Below are 21,801 nucleotides of genomic sequence, written 5' to 3' on the forward strand. Positions count from 1 at the left end.
TTTCTGTTTGATGTCTGCATGGTAGGTTGTTTTTTAAACTTTTTCGTTTGTTTGTTTGTTTGTTTTGTGTAATTGTATGGCTTTATATTTAATTCATTGTATAGCCTATTTGACATGTCTCAGTCAGTTTGAGAAGAATTATGTTGGAATTGAGTTTGGCCTAAATTTTTATGTTTTTGAAAGGCAAAAAAAAAAAAAAAAAAGATTAATTATCCTGGAAAAAAATCAAACACATACTGTAAAACTCCTGTGTACTTTGATGTCTCATTGGCATAAGAAAACGTAGCCTACTGCCTGCCTGCTTTCATTCTTAGCCTAATATGTTTCAAATGGCTTAGAACTTTTTGCAATCAACCATTTTCTTCATTGGTTTGGTAAATCGTGTTTCAGATTTTAGGGTTAAATTTAAAAGCGTGAACATAGCCTAGTGATTTCTGCTCTTCATGGATTTAGCAATTTTTCCTAAAACTATATTGTTAATCGTCATCCCTTACAAAATTGCATCGTTTAAGATCGGATTTCCTTAAAAAAATGCGATTTTCACTGCCTGGCTGAGATACAACATAAAGTGGGTATCAGACCAAACAAGAAGCACTGCATTAAATTATATTTTTCATGCCATGTTTGTAAAATATGGAAATTAAGTTTACTCTAGTATTTTCAATGGAATTTCTGCGCCTGCGTTAAATGCTTTTTCATCTCTTTTTATGCTTTAACAACTAAATGAATGCTTAAATCTATTTAACTGATTATATTTTAATTACATTACAACATTGATGCTTTAAAAGGAACCTTATGAAATTGAAAATAGTCACATAAAGCTTTCACCGGAAGTTCATCATTGGCTGAAAAACACTAGCTGTGCATATAGCCCATTGTCCAGAGATTTCTAAAAAGCTAAATTTATAAATTGTTACAGCAGATAACAAACAAAATAAGTAATTCAACCACATGGGACAGTACATCAAAAGCTTTTTTTGTAACTTTTGGCATTTTAATCTTAAGCTTTGGTTTATTTCTGAGAGACATTGGATCATTGGCATTACATCAAGACAAAAAACTTTGCATCCATGTGGAAAAATTGATGAGGTTTTGAAACTGGAGCTGGACAGCCTTAAGGTTAGATTTTTCAATTATATAAAATGTGGCACTTGACAGAAACAGACACACAATGGCATGTTTGGTCACTCGGCACATTTGTCTGTTCTAATCCTCCGGAAATTTCTAGACACTGGAGTCATGCACAGACACAGCAGTCGTGGTAATGGCCAACAGCAGTGCAATGCCTTCAAGTTGTGAGCAGGTGGTTACTATTCCATCCAGTTGGTCTGTGCAAACATTAGTCCACACTGCCCGCTGTCTTTTTTTGCATAATGGCATGCATGAACCCCTTGGCACTGCTGTTTGTTAACATCCCATTATTTTTTAAGATGGAGCTGGCAAAAAATTGTAAGTGTACCTTAAGTATTTTTTCTAAATAGCTCATATCAACACATGGTTTTGGAGCTCAGCGACTATTTCATGACTGAAACAGCAGTCTGGCCTAGTGTGATTTGGCACACAGATGCCCATGATACGTCAGCCAAAATAAACAGTATAATCTACTTACTGGAACCATTTGTTGGCATCTTTCTGAAGCTATACTGAAACCATAGTTCAGCAGATTTCGCATCTCTGGAGTCACTGAATGCTGGATGGATGCAAAGAGCCTTTGTAAGTCTTGCTTTTTTCTGTCATACAAACCTCAAGTCTTCCAGTTCACAGCTGGATCTTAGTTCAGTGTGGGAGAGTATCAGTGTTTGAAGCTCCATTGGCAGCCATGTTCATGAGAAATAAACAATAGCTGTTTGTGCATAATCAGATAAAGCCAGCTGTGGGACAAAAAATCTAAAAAATAAAAGTCTGTTACTGGGTGTCAAAGCTAAAGATGGCCATTTTTTTAAACCACCCTAAAAGCTTCAACATGCATTAGCATGCAATGGGCAGTAAAAGTATCAGGCACAGGAAACTTAGAGTTCATTCATTCATTCATTCATTCATTTTCTTTTCTGCTTAGACCCTTTATTACTCTGGGGTCGCCACAGTGGAATGAACCGCCAATTTATCCAGCTTATGTTGGATAAGATGCCCTTCCAGCTGCAACCCATCACTGGGAAATATCCATACACACTCATTCACACATACATTACAGACAATTTAGCTTAATCAATTCACCTATACCACATCTTTGGACTGGAGCACCCAGAGGAAACTGAGAAAAGACAACTGACGCAGCCGAGGTTTAAACCAGTGACCTTCTTGCTGTGAGGCAATCGTGCAACCCACTGCATCACCGTGACACCAGTGATAGTTCACTAAAGCTGAAATATATTTGTCAACAGTGCGACCTATAGTGTGACACACAAAAACAGCACAGTAGTCTTGTTGATGTGATTCCAATACTGACACTGATGAGAAGAAACAGTTGAAGTCATATTATAACATTATGAAATTATGATCATATTCATAATGTGTTAACTGACCCATATGCAATGTTTTGAGAATGATTTTTGGTATTTTCGGGACTGAACATGCCCGGACCATTTGTGTATATGTATGAGTTCTCAGATGTAATCTAAAATATCTTCATTTGTGTTCTGATGATGAACGAGGGTCTCAGGGGTTTCGGATACAAACGATGGTTAGTAATAAATAACATAATACTCAATTTTGGGCAAACGTACCCTATAATTAATCCTATAATACCCTACAGCAGTTTTGTTGTTAACAAAACCTTTTAAAAATGTTAAATGAAATAAAACTGTAATAAAATAAAATTAAAAAGTTCAGATTCAAAAACCTCTGAGTGCCGTCTGAAATTTTCCTCTAAAATATGCGTTTTTCTCAGCCTTCTTTGTTTATGTTCAATTATTCACTTTCAAAGCAATGAAAATAACCTATTCTTTGCACTGAGGGTTAAATTACTAAAACTACACAACAGCCTGAGAAAAATGCTAATTTTAGATGAAAATTTCAGACTGCACTTAGAGGTTTTTGCATCCGAACTCTTCAAATATGAATATTACATAAATTATTTAAACCAAAAGAATATAAATATACAAAATAAAATAGAATTATAAATATATAAAAACTATTAAATATTTAAAATAAATTGATCCTAAATAAAACAACCAAAAGCACAAAAATGATTGAAGCTATAAGTTTTAAATTAATGTATAAATGAAGCTACTGTTAATAAATTTTTTCCACTTTGATGTTAACCCCAAAACTGTACTTTTATTTTCTATTATTGTTTTTTTTTTCAACTATTGCTTTAAGTAGTGATTGTTGCTTGTTTTGCCTTTCTTATACATATGCTGTCATGACTAACTGATCATATATATATTTTACAGTGCAGAAACAGTGCTTCAAAATACCTGTTGATAGGTGAACTGTCTCTTTAGAAACAGACGGGAATTCAGATCTTTGCGTAAGACCGGTCTAATGTTTCTCAGGACATTCCCCGTCTAGTAAAGGTGTCGATTATGAAGCTCAGCCTTTTACGTCATGCTGGTCATTGGCATGCTTATCAAAACACAGCAGGACTTGTCGACTCCAAAGCACATGGATCCAGTTTCTTCCAACACACAGGAAAACTGACCTCCGGTCATCAGGAAAGGATGGAAGCCGATGGTCCGGTTTTACAGTACCTCCCTTTCATTTGGATAAGGAAATGAGGCTTGATTGTGCTTTGATTCATTTTTGAGTAGTTGAGCGATGTTTTTTTTATTTCCTGACACCGCGGGTGTTATGATTGGAAATGTGATACACTGAATTAAGGCTCATGACATGTGGTTGTTTTGCTTTTTCTCATGATCCAGAGGAGTGAATGACCATTTTTCTCATTACTCATCTTTTTTTTTGGAGGGGGGGCTTTCTTTTAAGCTGCGCCCTGATCGTGTCATTTTCTGCCATTTCAAAATGTGCCTGAATTTAAACAGAATCTGCATGACTGCTTTGTTACAAAAATGTGTGCAATCAAACAAATAAAGCTTTAGTAGTAGTCAGCATACACAAGTCCCTAGGGCAGGATTATCGTTCTGGGGAAAATGATTGTGAATGTGTGTTATGCAGGAAGACACATTGTCAAACCTGTTCCTTTAGTCCAAGCTGTAATACACTGGGAAAAGCATACTATATCGTGGCACACACATACGGCATGAATCATAACAGTTTGATTAATCTCTCTCAGGTTCTGTCCTCAAACAACCTTTTTGTTCACAGACAGGATGCATATGATAATAGAGACAGATTTTATTGTGTAGTGTATCAATTGCTCTGTGCTATCACACTGCATAGTGCAGAACAAAAACCATACTGTGTCCACTACAGCCAAAACAAGCACATGATCCCTTACATAAGAATCTCTATATGGTGAGAGTGTATTTTTGATAGGGTGAGCCAGCTAGACTTGTCTGACTTTGAAAAACAAACCTCAGTCTATTTGAACAATAGGTATTTTAGAGCATCCAAAAGATTAAGATCAGAAAATGCACTTATATGTCTGTAAAAATAAATGATAATAATTTCAATAATAATAATAATAACTAAACATAATTGATGTTAAGGTAAACCAGAACATTTTAGAAATTTTCAGGAGATTTACTTGTATATTTTCTGCGCTTGTCTGTGTTAAACTTTGAAAAATTGCCAGGAATGCTGAGCATTATCACCATTGCTAAGATTGTCATAAAGAGATTTTGCTTAGAAAAATGCAAACACTCTAGTCTTGTTTTTTAAAAGAGGCAAAGTTAAAAGATAAGAGCAGCAGTTAAACACATGCAAACTGTCTTTAAGGCAAAAATCTCGCTGCCTTAATTTTGTTTGTTGAATCAGTTTAACTTTTCTAGTTACCTCAACCTACATCAGTCTAACACACAATAATATTAAGGTAACTGATGTATAACTTAAAATAAAACTATTACAACCTGATTAGGGGTGACACAGTGACTCAGTGGTTAGCACTGAGACCTCACTGAAAAAAGATAGCTGATTCGAGTCCCGGCTGGCTCAGTTGGCATTTCTGTGTGGAGTTTGCATGTTCTCCACGTGTTTGTGTGGGTTTCCTCCGGGTGCTCCGGTTTTCCCCACAGTCCAAAGACAAGCACTATAGGTGAATTGAATAAGCTAAATTGGCCGTAGAGTATGTGTGTGAATGAGTGTGTATGGATGTTTCCCAGTACTGGGTTTCAACTGGAAGGGTCTCCGCTGTGTAAAACATATGCTGGATAAGTTGGTGATGACTGATGAAAAAAGACACTATGACTTACTATAATTACTCTTTTTTTATGTTATGTTATGTTTTGTTCTGTCTTTTGGTGTTATTATTATGTGATTGTGATTAATTGTGGGACTCCCTTGCAAATGAGATGGAACATCTCAAGGGGTTTATCCCAATGAATAAATATAAAATATTTTAATTCAATGTTTTCGGAAAATTAGAACAGTGGACAATCTATAAGCAGTATTTACTAGAAGGTGTTTTAATAAGTATTAAGTGTGCATCAATTAATGCGCAGTGGGTAGCACTGTCACCTCACAGCAAGAATGTTGCTAGTTTGAGCCCCTGCTGGGTCAGTTGGCATTTCTGTTGAGTTTGCATGTACTCCCCATGTTCGCGTGGGTTTCCTCCGGGTGCTCCGGTTTCCTTCACAGTCCAAACACATGCACTATAGGTGAACTGAACAAGCTAAATTAGCCGTAGTGTATGTGTGTATGTCCCGGTCCTCTAGGTTGGGGGTTGAGTGTTGGGCTAAAGACCCACCTCATAAAAATGAGATAAAAATGAGTTACAAAACACCAACATGGTATGGCTGAATTTCAACTTCGATATGAAATGGCCCTGGGAGTAAGTATGCATTATTTTTTCACACATTTTCAATTATATGAGCAATGTGTAATCAATGAAAAAGGGGTACTGCACTTCAAATCTCAAATTACACACTTCATTAACCCAACAAACTTTACCAGCTTTTTTTGTGGATAAAGGGTGGGCCATTTCTTAACCCTACTGACAAAATAAAACTACAGTTCTTGCATTGTGTACAGTACACTACCTCATTTAGGACACAACATTTATTAAGGATTGGTGCATTGCAATAGTCACTACAAGATACAAGAATGCTGGATGTTGTTTACTGTCTAAGTCTAATTATTTGTTATTTTGGTAAGCGTAATGTATTTTTTTACATTAGTTCTATGGCCTAGTCTCCCCTGACATCATTGGATCGTATTTACACAGTGGTTTATGTTCTGAAAAATGGTACATTTGGACCATTAAAATGCCAACTCTGTTTAGCCATTTGCTAGCTAACAACATTGCAGGAGAAGGCGCAGCAATGTGAAATAGCATCACTTGCTGTACTCATTTAAGTACTTCAGATTTTGAAAAATTTGCAACACTACAAGAGCACACACATCTAACACAGAAAACATTGGAGTATGTTTCTACTTCATATTACCGGAAATGAGATACAAATTATCCCTGTCTGCAACATGTCAGTAAAACTTGTCAGACAAATTCAGTTCACGTCATGATTAACACTTGTAACGAAAAATTATAAACTAACTGCACTGAAGATCTTATAAACCGTACCTCAGATCACTCTTTTTAGGGGGACTCTTCTGTGGTTTGTGGCTCCATCAACTAAAATAAAGCTAGCTGATATGACTGTTACAGTTCACCTATAATCACAGGCAAGAGCAATCTGTCGTAATTATCACAATCACATCTACCCAGCCAGAAAAAGACATCCGTAGCAACTCAACCCCAAACCGCCAGAGAAACAGAGGTGTTTGAGGTATGTGCCGGCAAAAACAACAGGATACAAACAGATAGTATGATTCTGCTGTAATGATATGTTTGGCCTTGCTGATCTGTGAGAGTTGGGAGTTGTGTGACGCAGCCTCAGGCTGTGGTGGGAAATGGCCCGCACAAAAACACATAAGAGCCCTCGCTGTCTCTCTCCCACAGTACACACAGCTGCAGCTTTGAGTAAACACATACATACAAACTCATCCTCTCACACAACCCTGCTCATGAACACACAAACACATGCACATCTATGGAAGCAAGATTTTGCGAATGCTTTTTCTGCATGCATAAATACTTGTCAAGCTTCACCTTACGTAACTTGTGACTCACAAAGCGCACTGGAGGTTCGGCAGTCCTCACACTTCACATTTAGTGTGGTTTTAAAAGAGACAATGCAGGTTAAGAGACAAATGTGTGCATTTCTCTAGATTCATCTTGGTGCAAAAAAACCCATGTCTTACTTGCTTACAGTTTCTGTCAGCCTTAAGGCAAGAGTTGATTAGTTTCAGAGTGGTTTGCAAGAACTTTGGCTTATATGTTAACCATCAAAATGAACTCCATCTCAGATGTCTACAGCACCAGGGGTGGCTTGCTTATAACATAATTCTCTGGGTTCAATTTATTTTTGCTATTGTGCAATTCTAGGTTGTAGGTAACCATACATGTGTATAAGGGACACAGCTACAGTAGGCTATACACTGAAGCAGCTGGTGGAAACATGTACAGTAGAACCAGTTCAACTGAAGTCATGTGACACACAACAAGCTAAGTATGGGGTTACGGTTCATTTGAGCTAGTTGGCAGTTGGATTACGGATATTAGCTGATCAGTATTAGCAAAAGTCAACTACCATTTGAATATACCATAATGTAGAGATTTTCACCAACACATGATATTTTTAGTGTACTTTATTAGTATAATTTAGTCACCCTCGTGCTGCATCAAATTAAGCTATCTTGACAGATTATTTTAATAGATTTTCTGTTATTTTGTAATATTTTTATTTTTTTGCCATAGAATGAAAGCCAATTGCCCTCAAAATGTTTTAATTACCAACATTTATCAAATCATATTCCACAGATTAAACAGTCTTAAAGGCTTTTGTAAGAGTAAATTACATAACTTTCATTCTAAATAGTTTCACTTTATTAAACACTTTGTTAGGTACACCTGTCCAACTGCTTGTTAACGTAAATTTCTAATCAAACAATCACATGGCTGCAATTCAATGCAATTAGACATGTAGGCATGGCCAAGAAAATGTGATGCAGTTTAAACTGAGCATCAGAATGGGGGAGAAAGTTGATTGAAGTGACTTTGAAAGTGGCATGGTTGCTGGTGCGAGATGGGCTGGTCTGAGTATTTTATTAACTGCTGATTTATTGGGATTTATACGCACAACCATTTCTAGGGTTTACAGAGAATGGTCTGAAAAAGAGAAAATTTCCAGTGAGTGGCAGTTCTGTTGGCACAAATGCCTTGTTGATGCCAGAGGTCAGAGGAGAATGGCCAGAAAGGATCGAGCTGATAGAAAGGCAACAGTAACTCAAATACCAACTCATTACAACCGTATGCAGAAGAGCATCTCTGAATGCACAATACATCTAACCTTAAGGTAGATGGGCTACAGCAAGACCACACCAGGTGTCATTCCTGTCAGCTAAGAACTGGAAACTGAGGCTACAATTCACACAGGCTTACCAAAGTTGGACAATTGAAGATTGGAGAAACGTTGCCTGGTCTGATGAGTCTTGATTTCTGCTGCAATATTTGGATGGTAGGGTCAGAATTTGGCATCAAAACATGAACGCATGGATCCATCCTGCCATGTATCAACAGTTTAGGCCGCTGGTGTAGGGGATATTTTCATGGCACACTTTGGGCCCATTAGTACCATTTGAGCAATGTGTCAATACCACAGCCTATCTGAGTATTGTTGCTGACCATGCCCATCCCTAAATCTCCAAAGTGTACCCATCTTCTGATGGCTACTTCCAGCAGGATAATGCACCATGTCATACAGCGTAAATCATCTTAGACTGGTTTCTTGAACATGACAATGATTACTCATGACACTGTTCTCAAATGGCCTCCACAGTCACCAGATCTCAATCCAATAAAGCACTTTTGGGATGTGGATTTGGAACAAATCTGTGTGATGCTATTATTTCAGTATAGACTAAAATCACTGAGGAATATTTCCAGTACCTTGTTGAATCTATGCCTTGAAGGATTAAGGCAGTTCTGAAGGCAAAATGGGGTCCAACACGGTACTAGTAAGGTGTACCCAATAAAGTAGCCAGTGAGTGAATGTAATATAACATTTTAATCATGTACTGTGTGAAAATAAGCATTTTAGTTATAAATGGGAAATATCAGTAGCAACTGGTAGATGACTATCATAGGTTTACAATTGCCATGAAACTGACAACACTATGCAGAGAACAAAAGCTTTGTGAAAATATTTACTCTGTTTTCTGGCCCATCTTTCTAGCTTTAGAACATGGTGGCTTGCTAACCAGCTAATAACTTGTTCAGCTACCAGCTTAAACTAGATTTTCAATTGAACAAGTGTGTTTGTGTAAATGGTGCTTATGTAAAAATACCATCTCTTAGGGCCATTTCTTTGAAAGGCACAAACGATCACAAGACAGGAAAGAAATATGAAAAACAGGCTGATACGACACAACTGTTATCGTTACACTCTCTTTCTCATGCACCTCTCTTTTCTAACTATTTTTATCAACTTTTCCTGTTTCTATTATTATTCTCCCTCTAGACCGTTGACCACACACCCTCGTCTACTCAAAATGATCAAGCTATGTTTTTGAGAGCATCATAAGCAGTCATGTGTAACATCAGCTCTGCACAAACACTTCTGGCATTAAACCAGATTAAATCAATGCTCATAACAATCAGCCTTTCAATAGTACCACAGCACAACAAGGGTTAACTGGTCAGGCATGTTATGATATTATGATAAGCTTAAGGACACTCATAAAGGGTCACAAATCAGAACTTTTAATATCCTTTCAGTTACACATAGCAATAAACTCCAGAGTCATGTGACTGCTCACCATAACATTTGCGCTGTTTCCAGGGAGTATTTCAATATGTTCGCACTTCAAAAGTGTGGCTATGAATTTTAGAAGTTATGAGCTTCATATATTAAGCCCATTTCCTTGTACGGAGGCCAGGACTGAATAAAAGGAAGTCATTTATTGCACCGTTCCCAACCTCAATCCTTCTCTGAATGTGTGAAAACAGCCTAAGGCTGTGTGCAAGTGATGTCATTGGCAAGAGTCAGCGCTAGCAGCTAGCTTTTCGCTATTAGTCGCTAACCTACTAGCATTGTTGTGTGCACTAGGTTGCCACTAGGATTCTTAACTAGCAAGACAATATATTCAGCTAGCTTTATTTAAAATAACACACAGTATACTGACTGATCACCAGCTTTTAAAAGCTAGCTGGATTAACAGGCCAACCACCCTACTGAAAAAAACTGCTTAAACCAGCCTAGGCTGGTTGGCTGGTTTTAGCTGGCTGACCAGGCTGGTTTTAGAGGGGTTTTGGCCATTTCCAGGCTGGTTTCCAGCCATTTCCAGCCTGGTATTAGCTGGTCAGGCTGGGAGATGACCAGCTAAAACCAGCTTAACTAGCCTAGCCAGGCTGGGAGCCCAGCCAAAACCAGCTATGTTCAGCTTAAACCAGGCTGGTCAATCTGGTTTTAGCTGGTCATTTTCCAGCCTGACCAGCTAAGACCAGGCTGGAAATGGCTGGAAACCAGCCTGGAAATGGCCAAAACCCCTCTAAAACCAGCCTGGTCGACCAGCTAAAACCAGCCAACCAGCCTAGGCTGGTTTAAGCTGGATTTTTCAGCAGGGCAGTATCTTCATGACTGTCTAATTTTTAGAAATTATTACCTCATCGTAATCATGCAAATGTGACACCAGCATTGATAAGCATTCACTTGTTTATTTACTAATTATTAACTGAAAGTAATGGGCTTTGTGAACATACAGCAGTGAGACTATTTTCCAACCCTGAGGTAGCATAGCACAGAACCGCACTTTAAAGTGCATACTTCTCTTTATGGTGTGGTCAGTGCTGCCCTAAAGCTCTGCAAATAGCCTCGCTTGATGATGAATTTAGAGACAACATTTAGCTTTACATGCAACATGAAAGTGATTTGGTCACAGTATAATGAGTGTGCTTTTCCTGTGCTGATGTCTGATTTGTTAGAAATGTAATGAGTCCCGGTCTGAAATGGTTGTCATGTGTTCCTAAAATGGGCAAAAACTGCCAATTTAGGTTGTCCACTTTGGTCATTCACTCTGCAATCCAGCAAAGACCAAAAGACGAATAAACATTTGGTCATTGTCGTAGTCTGAAAACAAACATGTAAATATGTTGCTGTCTATCTCAATCATTCAAGCGCCCTGACTTGAGTGTTTACTTATCAACGGCACTGAATATGTCTGTATTGGTTTAGTCTCAGGCTGTGAGCGCCCACCGTCTGTCCGCTGACAGTCTGTTGCATACCATACACACAGCTGAAAAATACTTTCTAGATCAAGCAAGAAGCAGCACTGGAAGTTTAGTGATCTTTTTTACTATTTGTAATGACAGCTGATTCCAAACCTTTATTTAAACGACTTCTAGAAATGATTTATGTCATGCCAAAATATTTATTTCAGATAACCCTGCCCCTTAAATGATACATGAAAACATACATTTATAGTGGTTTGCACTTAATATTTTATCAGAGACTCATAATATTTTGGTACCATATCATTATGCAATTTTCTTTTTTTAATTGACTATACCTTTATAGCCATTATTTTTACATTTAGACAATGTTTTAAGGCAATACATATAAATTATTAGGATATATATGCAGGATTATTTTAGTATAGAGTAACTACTTTATATTTTATTCATGTAAAGTAGTTACTCAGTAGTCCTCAGGCGTCTCAGGAGGTTTGGAATGAGCTCCCACATCCTCCGTTCGTTTTACACCTGCACTGTGGAGAGCATCCTGTCTGGCTGTATCACCACCTGGTATGGAAATAGCACCTGCAGCTATCGCAAAGGCCTACATGGAATTGTGCAAACTGCTGGACGCATCATAGGAGGTGAGCTTTCCTCCCTCCAGGACATCTACACTAGGCGGTGCATGAGAAAAGCCAAGAGAATCATCAGCGACTCTAGACACCGCAGCATTCGGTCACACACCAGCCGACTGAAGGAAAGCTTCTTCCCTCAGACTATTAGGCTGATGAACACTTAAAACACCTCACACAGACTCTTCCATACCCCTCACTGCACACCATCACTATGTAGCATGCACTGTACTTTAACCAATCCATACTTAAAACAATACTGCCTACAGCCATGGGTACACCTATTCATTGTACATATCGCTGTCAACAATGACAGTTTTACATTGTCCTGTTTTTTAGGAGTATGCTGTTGTTGTTGTATTTTGCACTGTCTGGAGCCAGCACCTAAGCTTTTCACTCATCACAGCACACGTGCTTCTGATGATGTGGCAATAAAAGTGATTTGATTTGATTTGATTTGATTACTAGTTATCAGGCCAATATTCTGTTTTTAAATGCATTTAATTAATCATGGCTTAGCAATTTGGTTGTTTTTGCCTTTCTGTATTTTGCATTTTATACTTGATTTGATTTATTTATTAAATTTATTTTCATTTTAATTAGATGTTTTTTTATTATTATGTAACATATATATCAGTATTAAGCAATTAAGCATGGGACGATAACCAAATTCAAGGTATACCGCGGTTTGGAAAAGTCAAGGTTTTAAAACTTCCAACAAAATTTTCTGTATTTGAAAATTTTCTGTATTTTCTGAAGTTCCTAAGATATAGGTAAGATTTTTTATTTACTTATTTATTTATTAATGAATTTCTTTATTGATTTTTAGTCAACAGTGCCTCCAGTAGAAAAAATATCAAAAGATGCCATTTTAAATTGTAAAGAAATCAGTTTTTTTTTAACTAATGAAGACAGCAGAAGTCAATGATTCATTTGAAGTTTTTAGCCTGACATGTTTACTGCTCCAAAATATTTTAAATCTTTCAAAAGATGAAATATATTGTGAAATATAAAGGGGAAAAAAGTTTTTTTTTTTTACCTAGACATTTAAATAGAATATATTTTAGAGCAGAAATCACAATACCGGGGTATCAGGATATTTTTATCCAAGGTTATCATACCGTCAGAATCTTATACCGGCCCATGCCTAATCAGTGTCAGCCAGAGTTTTTACCCAGCTGGAGCAGGACGTTAACATGACGTTAGATTCACATTGGCGTTGCAGTTTGTTTGAATGTGAGGCCGAAGTCAATGTCCAGCATCAAACAGACATTGCATTCACTTGCCAACACAACTTTAAAACAACAAAATATCAACATCTAATGATGTTACCATAGATACATACACTAGTTATTGCATACAGACCCTGAGCATGCATCAACAGCGCTGCCACATTTGTACAGTGCTCCCAGACCAAATGTCATTCAATTTGTCATATGTCAAAGCCAATTTGAAGATGCTGGAATTTTAGTGCTGTGTACGGGTGTAGTAATGAGCAAACAGAGAAAACAAAGCACAAAGGCATTCACCTATGTCATAGGTAAGATTTTGTTTTTTTAAGTTTTTGTATGTTACAAACTTTTGTGCTAAACAAGTATTGACAATAATATAGTCACTTGCTGCACTGATCATAAGGTAAAATAGCACCAAACTCCCACTAAAGACTAGTTTTGTTGAATAAAATAAGCAAACAATGTAAATGAAATATGACAACAAGATGCTGCGGTGCTAGAAACTTGTATTACAGTCGGCTAAGTGAATGAGGCGTTCATAATGGGGATTCATTCAATTACGAATCACTCCCTCAAGAGAGGGAAGCAGGTCATAGATATATGCATAAATGTGTATATATCTCTGGCTCTGGATGGCTAGTCCTACACTGCACCTTGGTGTCACAATCATTTCAAAGGAGCGCTACCCTGTACTAAAATGGCAGTTCTATTGACGCATTCCTTCCAATAGACAACAATAGCGTAGGCGACATTTAATGTAAATATATATGTGATGTCACAGCTTGGCCCTATGTGAATGTTACCAATATAACATCTATCAGACGTTGGATTTTGGTTGCCATACCTATTAATTGCCAGTATTTTACGTCAGTATGACGTTGGTTTAAGATGTTGGTTCGACGTTGGATTTTGATCACTTTTGAACATAACCTAAAATCAACAAAATATCAACGTCATTTCATATCATTATTGGACATCAAAATAACATTGTACTTAGATGCTGGCAACCTAAATCAAATCTAATATTAACGTCTTATTATGTTGTGTGTCTGCTGGGTAGTGTCTAAGTACAGTAGACTTTTCTTGGCCACATTATGCTCCAATGCTAACCAGACCTCTTGCCGTTTAGTCAAACATCTGGTTTTGTCAAAAACACACAAGTCCATTGAAGTCCACCAAGACACATCTAAATTAAGAGAAAACTCCATGTCTGGCAAACCAGCCACTTTCAGTACCCACAGACTTCAGCGTTTTCTGTGGAATTTCCTTCTTTGTCCGTCTGTAAGTTTTAGCTCAAAGCCAGAGCACACTGTCAGTCTGTCGTGCATTCACTCCTCCTGACCAAAGTATCTCTTTCTGTCAGACACAAAGTGAATGTCCACCAAAAAACGCAGCCAGGTGCACAACTAAAGCCTCTTGTCCGGGTGACCCAGGTCATCTGGCTTACTCATGAAGACCACCCTGCCCTGACCCGCATGCCGTTCCTCATCCTCAAACCTCCCGATATTTGGCACCAAACGCATTCCTAAACTTAATAAGTGATGACACTGAAGAAGCCAGACAAGTGGGAATGTGTCTTTTGCGTATGAGAGGCGTGTGTTTGTCAGGCTCTCTGGCAGCTGGATGAGAGGTGTTGAGAGAGGAGAAGAGAGAGGAAAGGGGGAAGGGAGGGATGACAGAGCAAATCAATGCCAGGAGCAGCCCACGAAAAACAAATGAAAGGCAGAAACAGAGACGTGCAGCTCGAGGAGGTGGGCAGGTGTGACGGTCAGTGATGGTTAAAGTTGCTGTCGTGTTAGCGCAGTGAGGACGTTTCCTGTCATGCATGAGGATACAGCTCAACCAAAAGGGTGAGTAACACACACACACACACACACATAGATATCTCTAGACAGCCACATGACCTGCATGACACAACCACAACATACTCAGCTACAGAAACAAAAGGCACTAGAGAAGAGACACACACTCACTATGAGACATATACTGACAATGATGACCATTTAAACATTTTAAAGGTTATTCAGACTGTTTCTGGCAATAAATGACTTTACATTGACTGTTTACATGAAGTAATGATTGAAGTATTAATTTAATTTGAAACAACATACAATAAGTTAAATTTTAAACAAAATACATTTAATAAATGTGACCCTGATGAAGAATAATTAATTGTCTTGGAAAAAAAAAACATGGAAAAAAAGTGTGCAGACCGGTAGTGTACAGAACATCTACAGTATATGAATGTTTTGGGCTGTGAAGTTCAACATTTTTTTTTTGTTGTTGTTGTTGTTAATGTCAATATCTGTCTTCACAACTTTATTAAATATTACAGAAGTGCTAAGTTACTAAGAGAGTTACTGACACAAAAATACTTTACAATTGACTATTCACACATTTTAAAAAGTAAAAGGGAGCTTCTGACAAAAATAATTGACTGTTCAGACTGTCTGACAATACATGTGGAGTCACATTTTTAAAAAGTTGTAAAGAGAGATATTGACAGTTACTAACGTTGCACTGTTAGTTCGCTGTCATATGGTGATATAGACCAGTGTTTCTCAACTGGTGGGTCGTGACCCAAAAGTGGGTCGCGGGAACATTTTCAGTGGGTCGCAGAGTGTGTGGTCAAAAAAAACAACAACCAAAGTTTAATTTTTTTCATTTTTATTTTTTTTTGCTTATACCGGACTTTTATTTTGAAATGCATGTGCGACAACCCTACCATTTGACATGTGAAATTTAATTTAATCATTGCAACAAATATGTCGAAGTGCAAGTACGACCCCGAATATGTAAAGAATGGATGTGTATATATATATATATATATATATATATATATATATATATATATATATATATATATATATATATATATATATATATATATAAATAATATATATATATATATATATATATATATATATATATATATATATATATATATATATATATATATATATATATATATATATATTGATGACAAAAAAGATTTAAAGCCGAAGTGTGTCATGAGAGCTTTTAAATTAAAACATTTAGAAACCAGAAAACATGTTTCATTAACAGTTTATTATTAACAGTATTTGTCGTTTTTACTTTGTAATATTTCTATAATTTGATCTATTTTGTTAAATGACAGCAATAAAATATTGTTTATTTACAAGTCTTTGTGAATTTCTTATGATGTTTCTGTCACTACTTGTTTTTGTTAATAAATAAATACAAATTAAGTATATTTCCTAAAACTGTATTGTAGTTCCTAAAAATTTGGGTCGCGGTTTGATGACTATGTAAAAATGTGGGTCACATGGCCAAACCAGTTGAGAACCCCTGGTATAGACCATTATAGTGGGGTAATTTCATTGGCACATTACCATTTTCTTTTATCAAGGTATTTAATAACAAAAGGCAATTCAATCATAACTTAATGTTAAAACAGCCATCATTATTTATCAATATGTAGCTCTTTTTTGGATTCTCAGAAGCTATAAAAATTAAAAATGTAAAAGAGGAAATACCTTGGGACCATTGTTTTTGTTTACATCCCTTAAAATGGTCTATAAGGTGCAGAAACAAATACTGACAATAACTGACTTTACACTGACTATTTGCATACAGTACTTTTATAGAACTATAACAAACAATGAATGTTTAGTGCTGTAAAGTTCATCAATTGTTTTTATTGTTAATATCTGTCTCCATAACCTTTAAAATGTGCAAATGATACATTTGTAAAAGTCAGAGAGATGTTAACAAAAACTGAAAGTTATAAAGACAGATATTGACAGTTACTTTGCACTGACACCGTCATATGTTTCGTTTATAAGGTGCATAAACAAATACTGACGATAACTGACTTTGACTAAAATGTGTAAATGATACATTTGTAAATGTTAGTGAGATATTGCCAAAAACTCAGGTCACACTTTATTTTGATGGTCCGTTTGTTGAATCTAAGTTACATTGCATCTACTTTCCAACTAATTCTCATTAGATTATAAGTAGATCATTAGGGTTGGGGTTAGTGTAAGTTGACATGTACTTGCAAAGTTTCTTATAGTCAGATAAATGTCAGTTGAAGGAGCAGTATCAACAGATATTAAGCAGACAGTCTACACTCAAAACAAAGTACTACCAAAACTCACTTCATATTGAGTGTTTACACTGAAAATAAATATGCAAAGTTCTAAAAAAAATATTGACAGTAACTAACTTTATGCTGACTATTGACACAAGTTACAGAACTATATCAAATGAATCTGATTAAAGTTTTGTGATTTAAAGTTTGCCTTATTATCAATATCTGTCTAATAATAAGTGGGCATATAGCACATTTTTTTAAAGTTATAAAAACAAGTATGGAATAAAATGACTTTTTAAATTTTAAAACTTAAAGAGACAGATATTGTGAAAAATAAAAAGGTACCTCACATTGACTATTCACAATTTTGACAACACATGAATTGTTTGCATTTTAGCTTAGAGACAGACACTAATAAAACTGACTTCCCAGTGACTAGTGAAACAAGCAACAGAACTAATCCAAATTAGTCTGATTAATATATTGTGCTTTAAAATTCAACATTTGTTTAACTGTCAATGTCTTTCTGACAATAAGTTAGCAAATGTCACATTTAAAAAAAAGTATAAAGTCAAAAATTAACCATAACATCTTCACATTGACCAGATACAAAACAATATCAAACAAATCCAATGAATATTTTGTACTTTAAAATCCAACATTTGTTTTATCGACAATATCTGTTTTACAATAAATGTGAATTAATGTGCAAAAGTTTAAAAAACACAGATTGTTGACAATAACAAACTCCATTTTGACATTTCACACATTTTATAAAAAGTACTGAGCAACATCAAATGATCACTCAGAAGTTACTTATTAAAATGACCTAATAAAAGAAAAACCACAAACCTTCAAAATCTGAGATAATTCCCTCCAAATGCGCATTGACAGTGGAATCAGACATTTTGAAGCTGAATCTGCAGGATCAAAGCAACCTTTCCCAGCAAGGGCGAAACTCTCACAGACTTTGCTCTCCAGCTCCCAAACAAATCCCAAATTAGGAGGTAACGGGTGGGGGGAGAGGACATAAAAAAAGAGAAAGCGATCGGAGCGGCTTCCCAGATCCAAGCCCAGCACTTTCTTAAAGGACCAACTGAGGTTTTCCCACTTCCTCCAGCTCTCCGACTATAGCAGAGCTCAGAATGAGAAACCGATGACAAACCCCCACCCCCATTCACTCTCTTTCACTCCTTCTCTCTCTCTCTCTCTCTCTCTCTCTCTCTCTCCTCCCTCTCTCTCTGATAGAGTCTCACATGAGTTATTTGAGTCTGAACTTTTACTTTCCAACACACTATGGTATGCACAGAAACGGGCTCTTTTGCAATTGTAGTAGAGATAACATGAGAGAGCCCTTTCAGATTAAACCTATTCAGATTGTAGGGGAAGAGTTGGATTCTTTTTTTGTGTGTGTGTGATGGCAGCGGTATATATTTCATCACAGTCCCTGAGGAGAGCACGTCTGCGCTTGCGGCTTCCCCAGTAGTTTCCTGAATTTGAGCACACATCTATCGCTTCAGGTCACAAACCCTGCTTGTCGATATATGAAGGGAGGATGGGTTGAGGGTATCTTAAATCTGTGACCTCATCTCTGATTGTGACTGCGTTTAATGCCCTCATCTTCTAGTAAACCACCAGCACATGTTTTTATTTGATCTAAATATTAACCGCTCTTGTTATCGTTTAGGGATCTGCTCTGCTAACCGCTGTTGTGATGCTGCATGACTGGTTTGTTGGGTTTTTTTTAGAGTCTCCTGGAAGGAAATTTCTTTGTGTTTGTGACACTGTTGGGAAATGCTGGGTTACATGTTGCACCGATGCCTGAAGTGCATGTCGTGGGCTGGAGCCTACAAAAACAGGAAAGTCGAGCTGTATGTGACTAATCATACAGCAGATTTCACAGCTCTTCAGGCATGTCTAATGCAAACACCAGGCCTTCTGTATACAGGCTTGCAAACACACTTTTACATGCCACACAAATCCAGGACAAGGGGGAATGCAGAAACGGGACACATAGGAACAATCTGAAACATTTCATAGGGAACAGTGTTAACCTTGTCAGCCTGACTCATGAATATTAATTAGATGAAGTAAAGTTACACCAAAAAGTCCAAACTCATTTGGTTATTATTCAGAAAGATTGCTTATTCAGATGTGTGTGTAATTTGTTTTGTAAATTTTTTGACCATAAGGTAAAATGTACTCCACATTTAGGTAAGATATGCAAAAACCCAATCAATGGATTTATTTGTTAATTAACATTCTAACCAAGTGATTCAGTTTTTCCATATCGGACTCAAATTCGGGTTGAAAAAAATCCTGCTTTTTTTAGTGTAGTCATTATTAGTGTATGTCCTTCCTATAGTCAAAAATTTAGATAAATATTTTTGATATCAGTCAATTTTTAAAGATTAATTTGTGCCTAAAACGTTTTCAATTAAGTATCAATTTAACATGACTTGCGTTAGATTAAACTGACTTAAAATATAAAGCTGAATCTTGTATAAGACATCTTGTATTACAGTATATCTTGTAAATTGTTGAAACAACGTCACCTTGGAATTATAAGGTTCTATCTGCGTTTATTTTGAAATATTGAGCTTCAAAGTTTTTGCATTCCATAAAGCAAACAATATGTGGGTAACAGTTCTCTTTCATACATTAACATCACAGAGACCCTAAATGTACTCTAAATGTAAATCATCAAAATGATCTTACTATTGCAAATTGGGTAAAAAAAAAAAAAAACAGGGCAAATGCAGATTGAATGCATTAATTATAAAAAGTCATTTTTTGCTTGGATTTGTAAGGTTTTATCTGGCAGATCATTAACTGAAGCATAACTTTTCAAGAAATACAATCAGTCTGCTTATAATTATATATATATATATATATATATATATATATATATATATATATATATATATATATATATATATATATATATATATATATATATATATTGTATATAAGTTTTAAGTTTTAGGGTGAATATTTTTCTTGTTAAAATAAAGCAGAGAAAGTTGTGCTAAATATTTTGTCCAGTGCAGCTGTTAATTTTCTGTAATAATATGGTCATATTTATTGTTGTAATTAAGACCCCATGAATTCAATTAATTATTTGCCCTTCAAGGCTTAATATCAAATTTAAAGACTTTAAAAGAAAACAGACAATGAGCAAATTAGTTATTTAACAGATGAACACTGAAAACTGTTTCACTGACTATATACAAAAATATAAATATTTCACATTTAATATATAGAATTTTAAACAACATAGAAGTTGGGTGAAATGACAAAGAAAGCTGAATCCTGATTGGTCCTCGTGCTTGTTTTCATAATGCTGACTGGCTCACAGAAAGAACCTTTTAGAGCCAAGCTAGAGTTTGACTTAAAACCTACAGTTAAGGTCAGAACTATTAGCCCCCCTGTTCTTATATATTTTTTCTAATTTCTGTTTAACTGAAAGAAGGTTTTTTCAACACATTCCTAATCATAATAGTTTTAATAACTCATTTCTAATTACAGATTTATTTTATCTTTGCCATGATGACAGCAAATAATATTTGACTAGATACTTTTAAAGACACTTCTATACTGCTTAAAGGGACATTTAAAGGCTTAACTAGGTTAATTAGGTTAACTAGGCAGGTTGGGGTAATTAGGCAAGTTAATTTATAATGATGGTTTGTTCTGTAGACAATCAAAAATATTTTGCGTAAAGGGGCTTATAATTTTGACCTTAAAATGGTTTATAATTTTTTTTAAACTGCTTTAATTCTAACTGAAAATAAAACAAATAAGACTTTCTCCAGAAAAAAAATATATATCAGACATACGGTGAAAATGTCCTTGCTCTGTTAAACATCATTGGGGAAATATTTAAAAGGGAAAAAAAAATTCAAAGGGGAGCTAATAATTCTGACTTCAACTATATTTCGATTTTTACAGTTTTAAAATAAAAAGTCCTAAAATGTAAACAACTTAAACAACTAAAAATCAAATAATGTAAATAAGTTGTCATTTAATAAGAATATGTGAATAACTCAAATTTGACAAAGATAGAACCTTATAATTCTAAGTTGACGACATGGTAAACTATTTTAATAAGTTAACAGGTGACATAAGTGAAAGTGAAAGTCATCACATGTGGCCAAGTATGGTGACCCATACTCGGAATTTGTGCTCTGCATTTAACCCATCCAACTGCACACACAACACAGTGAACACACATACACTATAAACACACTCAGAGCAGTGGTCAGAAGTAGTGGGAGGTTTCAGTTGCTCAAGAAACTCACCTTAGCTCTGGTAATGTGGGTGGTGAGAGTGCTGGTCATTTACTCTCACCACCAACAATTCCTAGAGGTCAAACTGGTGACTTTCTGATCACAAGTCTCTCTTCCTAACAACAATTCTAACTCGTGCTCACAAGTCCTAAACGTTAGGCGGCAGCTGTTGTCATGTTAGCACCACTGAGGTGCTCACGGTGACCTGGATTTAATTCCCAGG

At 36.1% G+C, this 21,801-nt stretch overlaps 1 protein-coding gene and 1 long non-coding RNA gene across 6 annotated transcripts in view; one reads left to right on the forward strand and one right to left on the reverse strand.

Moving 5' to 3' along the window:
• The window catches only part of septin9a (septin 9a), a 132,292-nt gene that overhangs the window by 72,659 nt on the left and 37,832 nt on the right, over positions 1-21,801 (reverse strand). For 2 of the 5 annotated variants that reach the window (XR_015479595.1, XM_087242275.1), the window contains exon 1: positions 18,142-18,436. Coding sequence is in view for 1 of the 2 variants with exons in the window: in XM_087242275.1 (XP_087098401.1) it covers positions 18,142-18,196 (55 nt within the window). In the remaining variant the exon portion in view is untranslated. 5 annotated transcript variants of the gene reach the window in all.
• LOC147845681 (uncharacterized) overlaps positions 14,829-21,801 on the forward strand; it is a 37,388-nt gene continuing 30,415 nt past the window's right edge. The window contains exon 1 of the long non-coding RNA XR_015481012.1: positions 14,829-15,058. This is a non-coding gene — a long non-coding RNA (uncharacterized LOC147845681). The remainder of the gene's footprint in view (positions 15,059-21,801) is intronic.

This window comes from Danio rerio, chromosome 3 (genome assembly GCF_052040795.2).
Source record: "Danio rerio strain M-AB ecotype USA chromosome 3, GRCz13ab, whole genome shotgun sequence".
In the NCBI taxonomy this organism is placed as follows: Eukaryota; Metazoa; Chordata; class Actinopteri; order Cypriniformes; family Danionidae; genus Danio; species Danio rerio.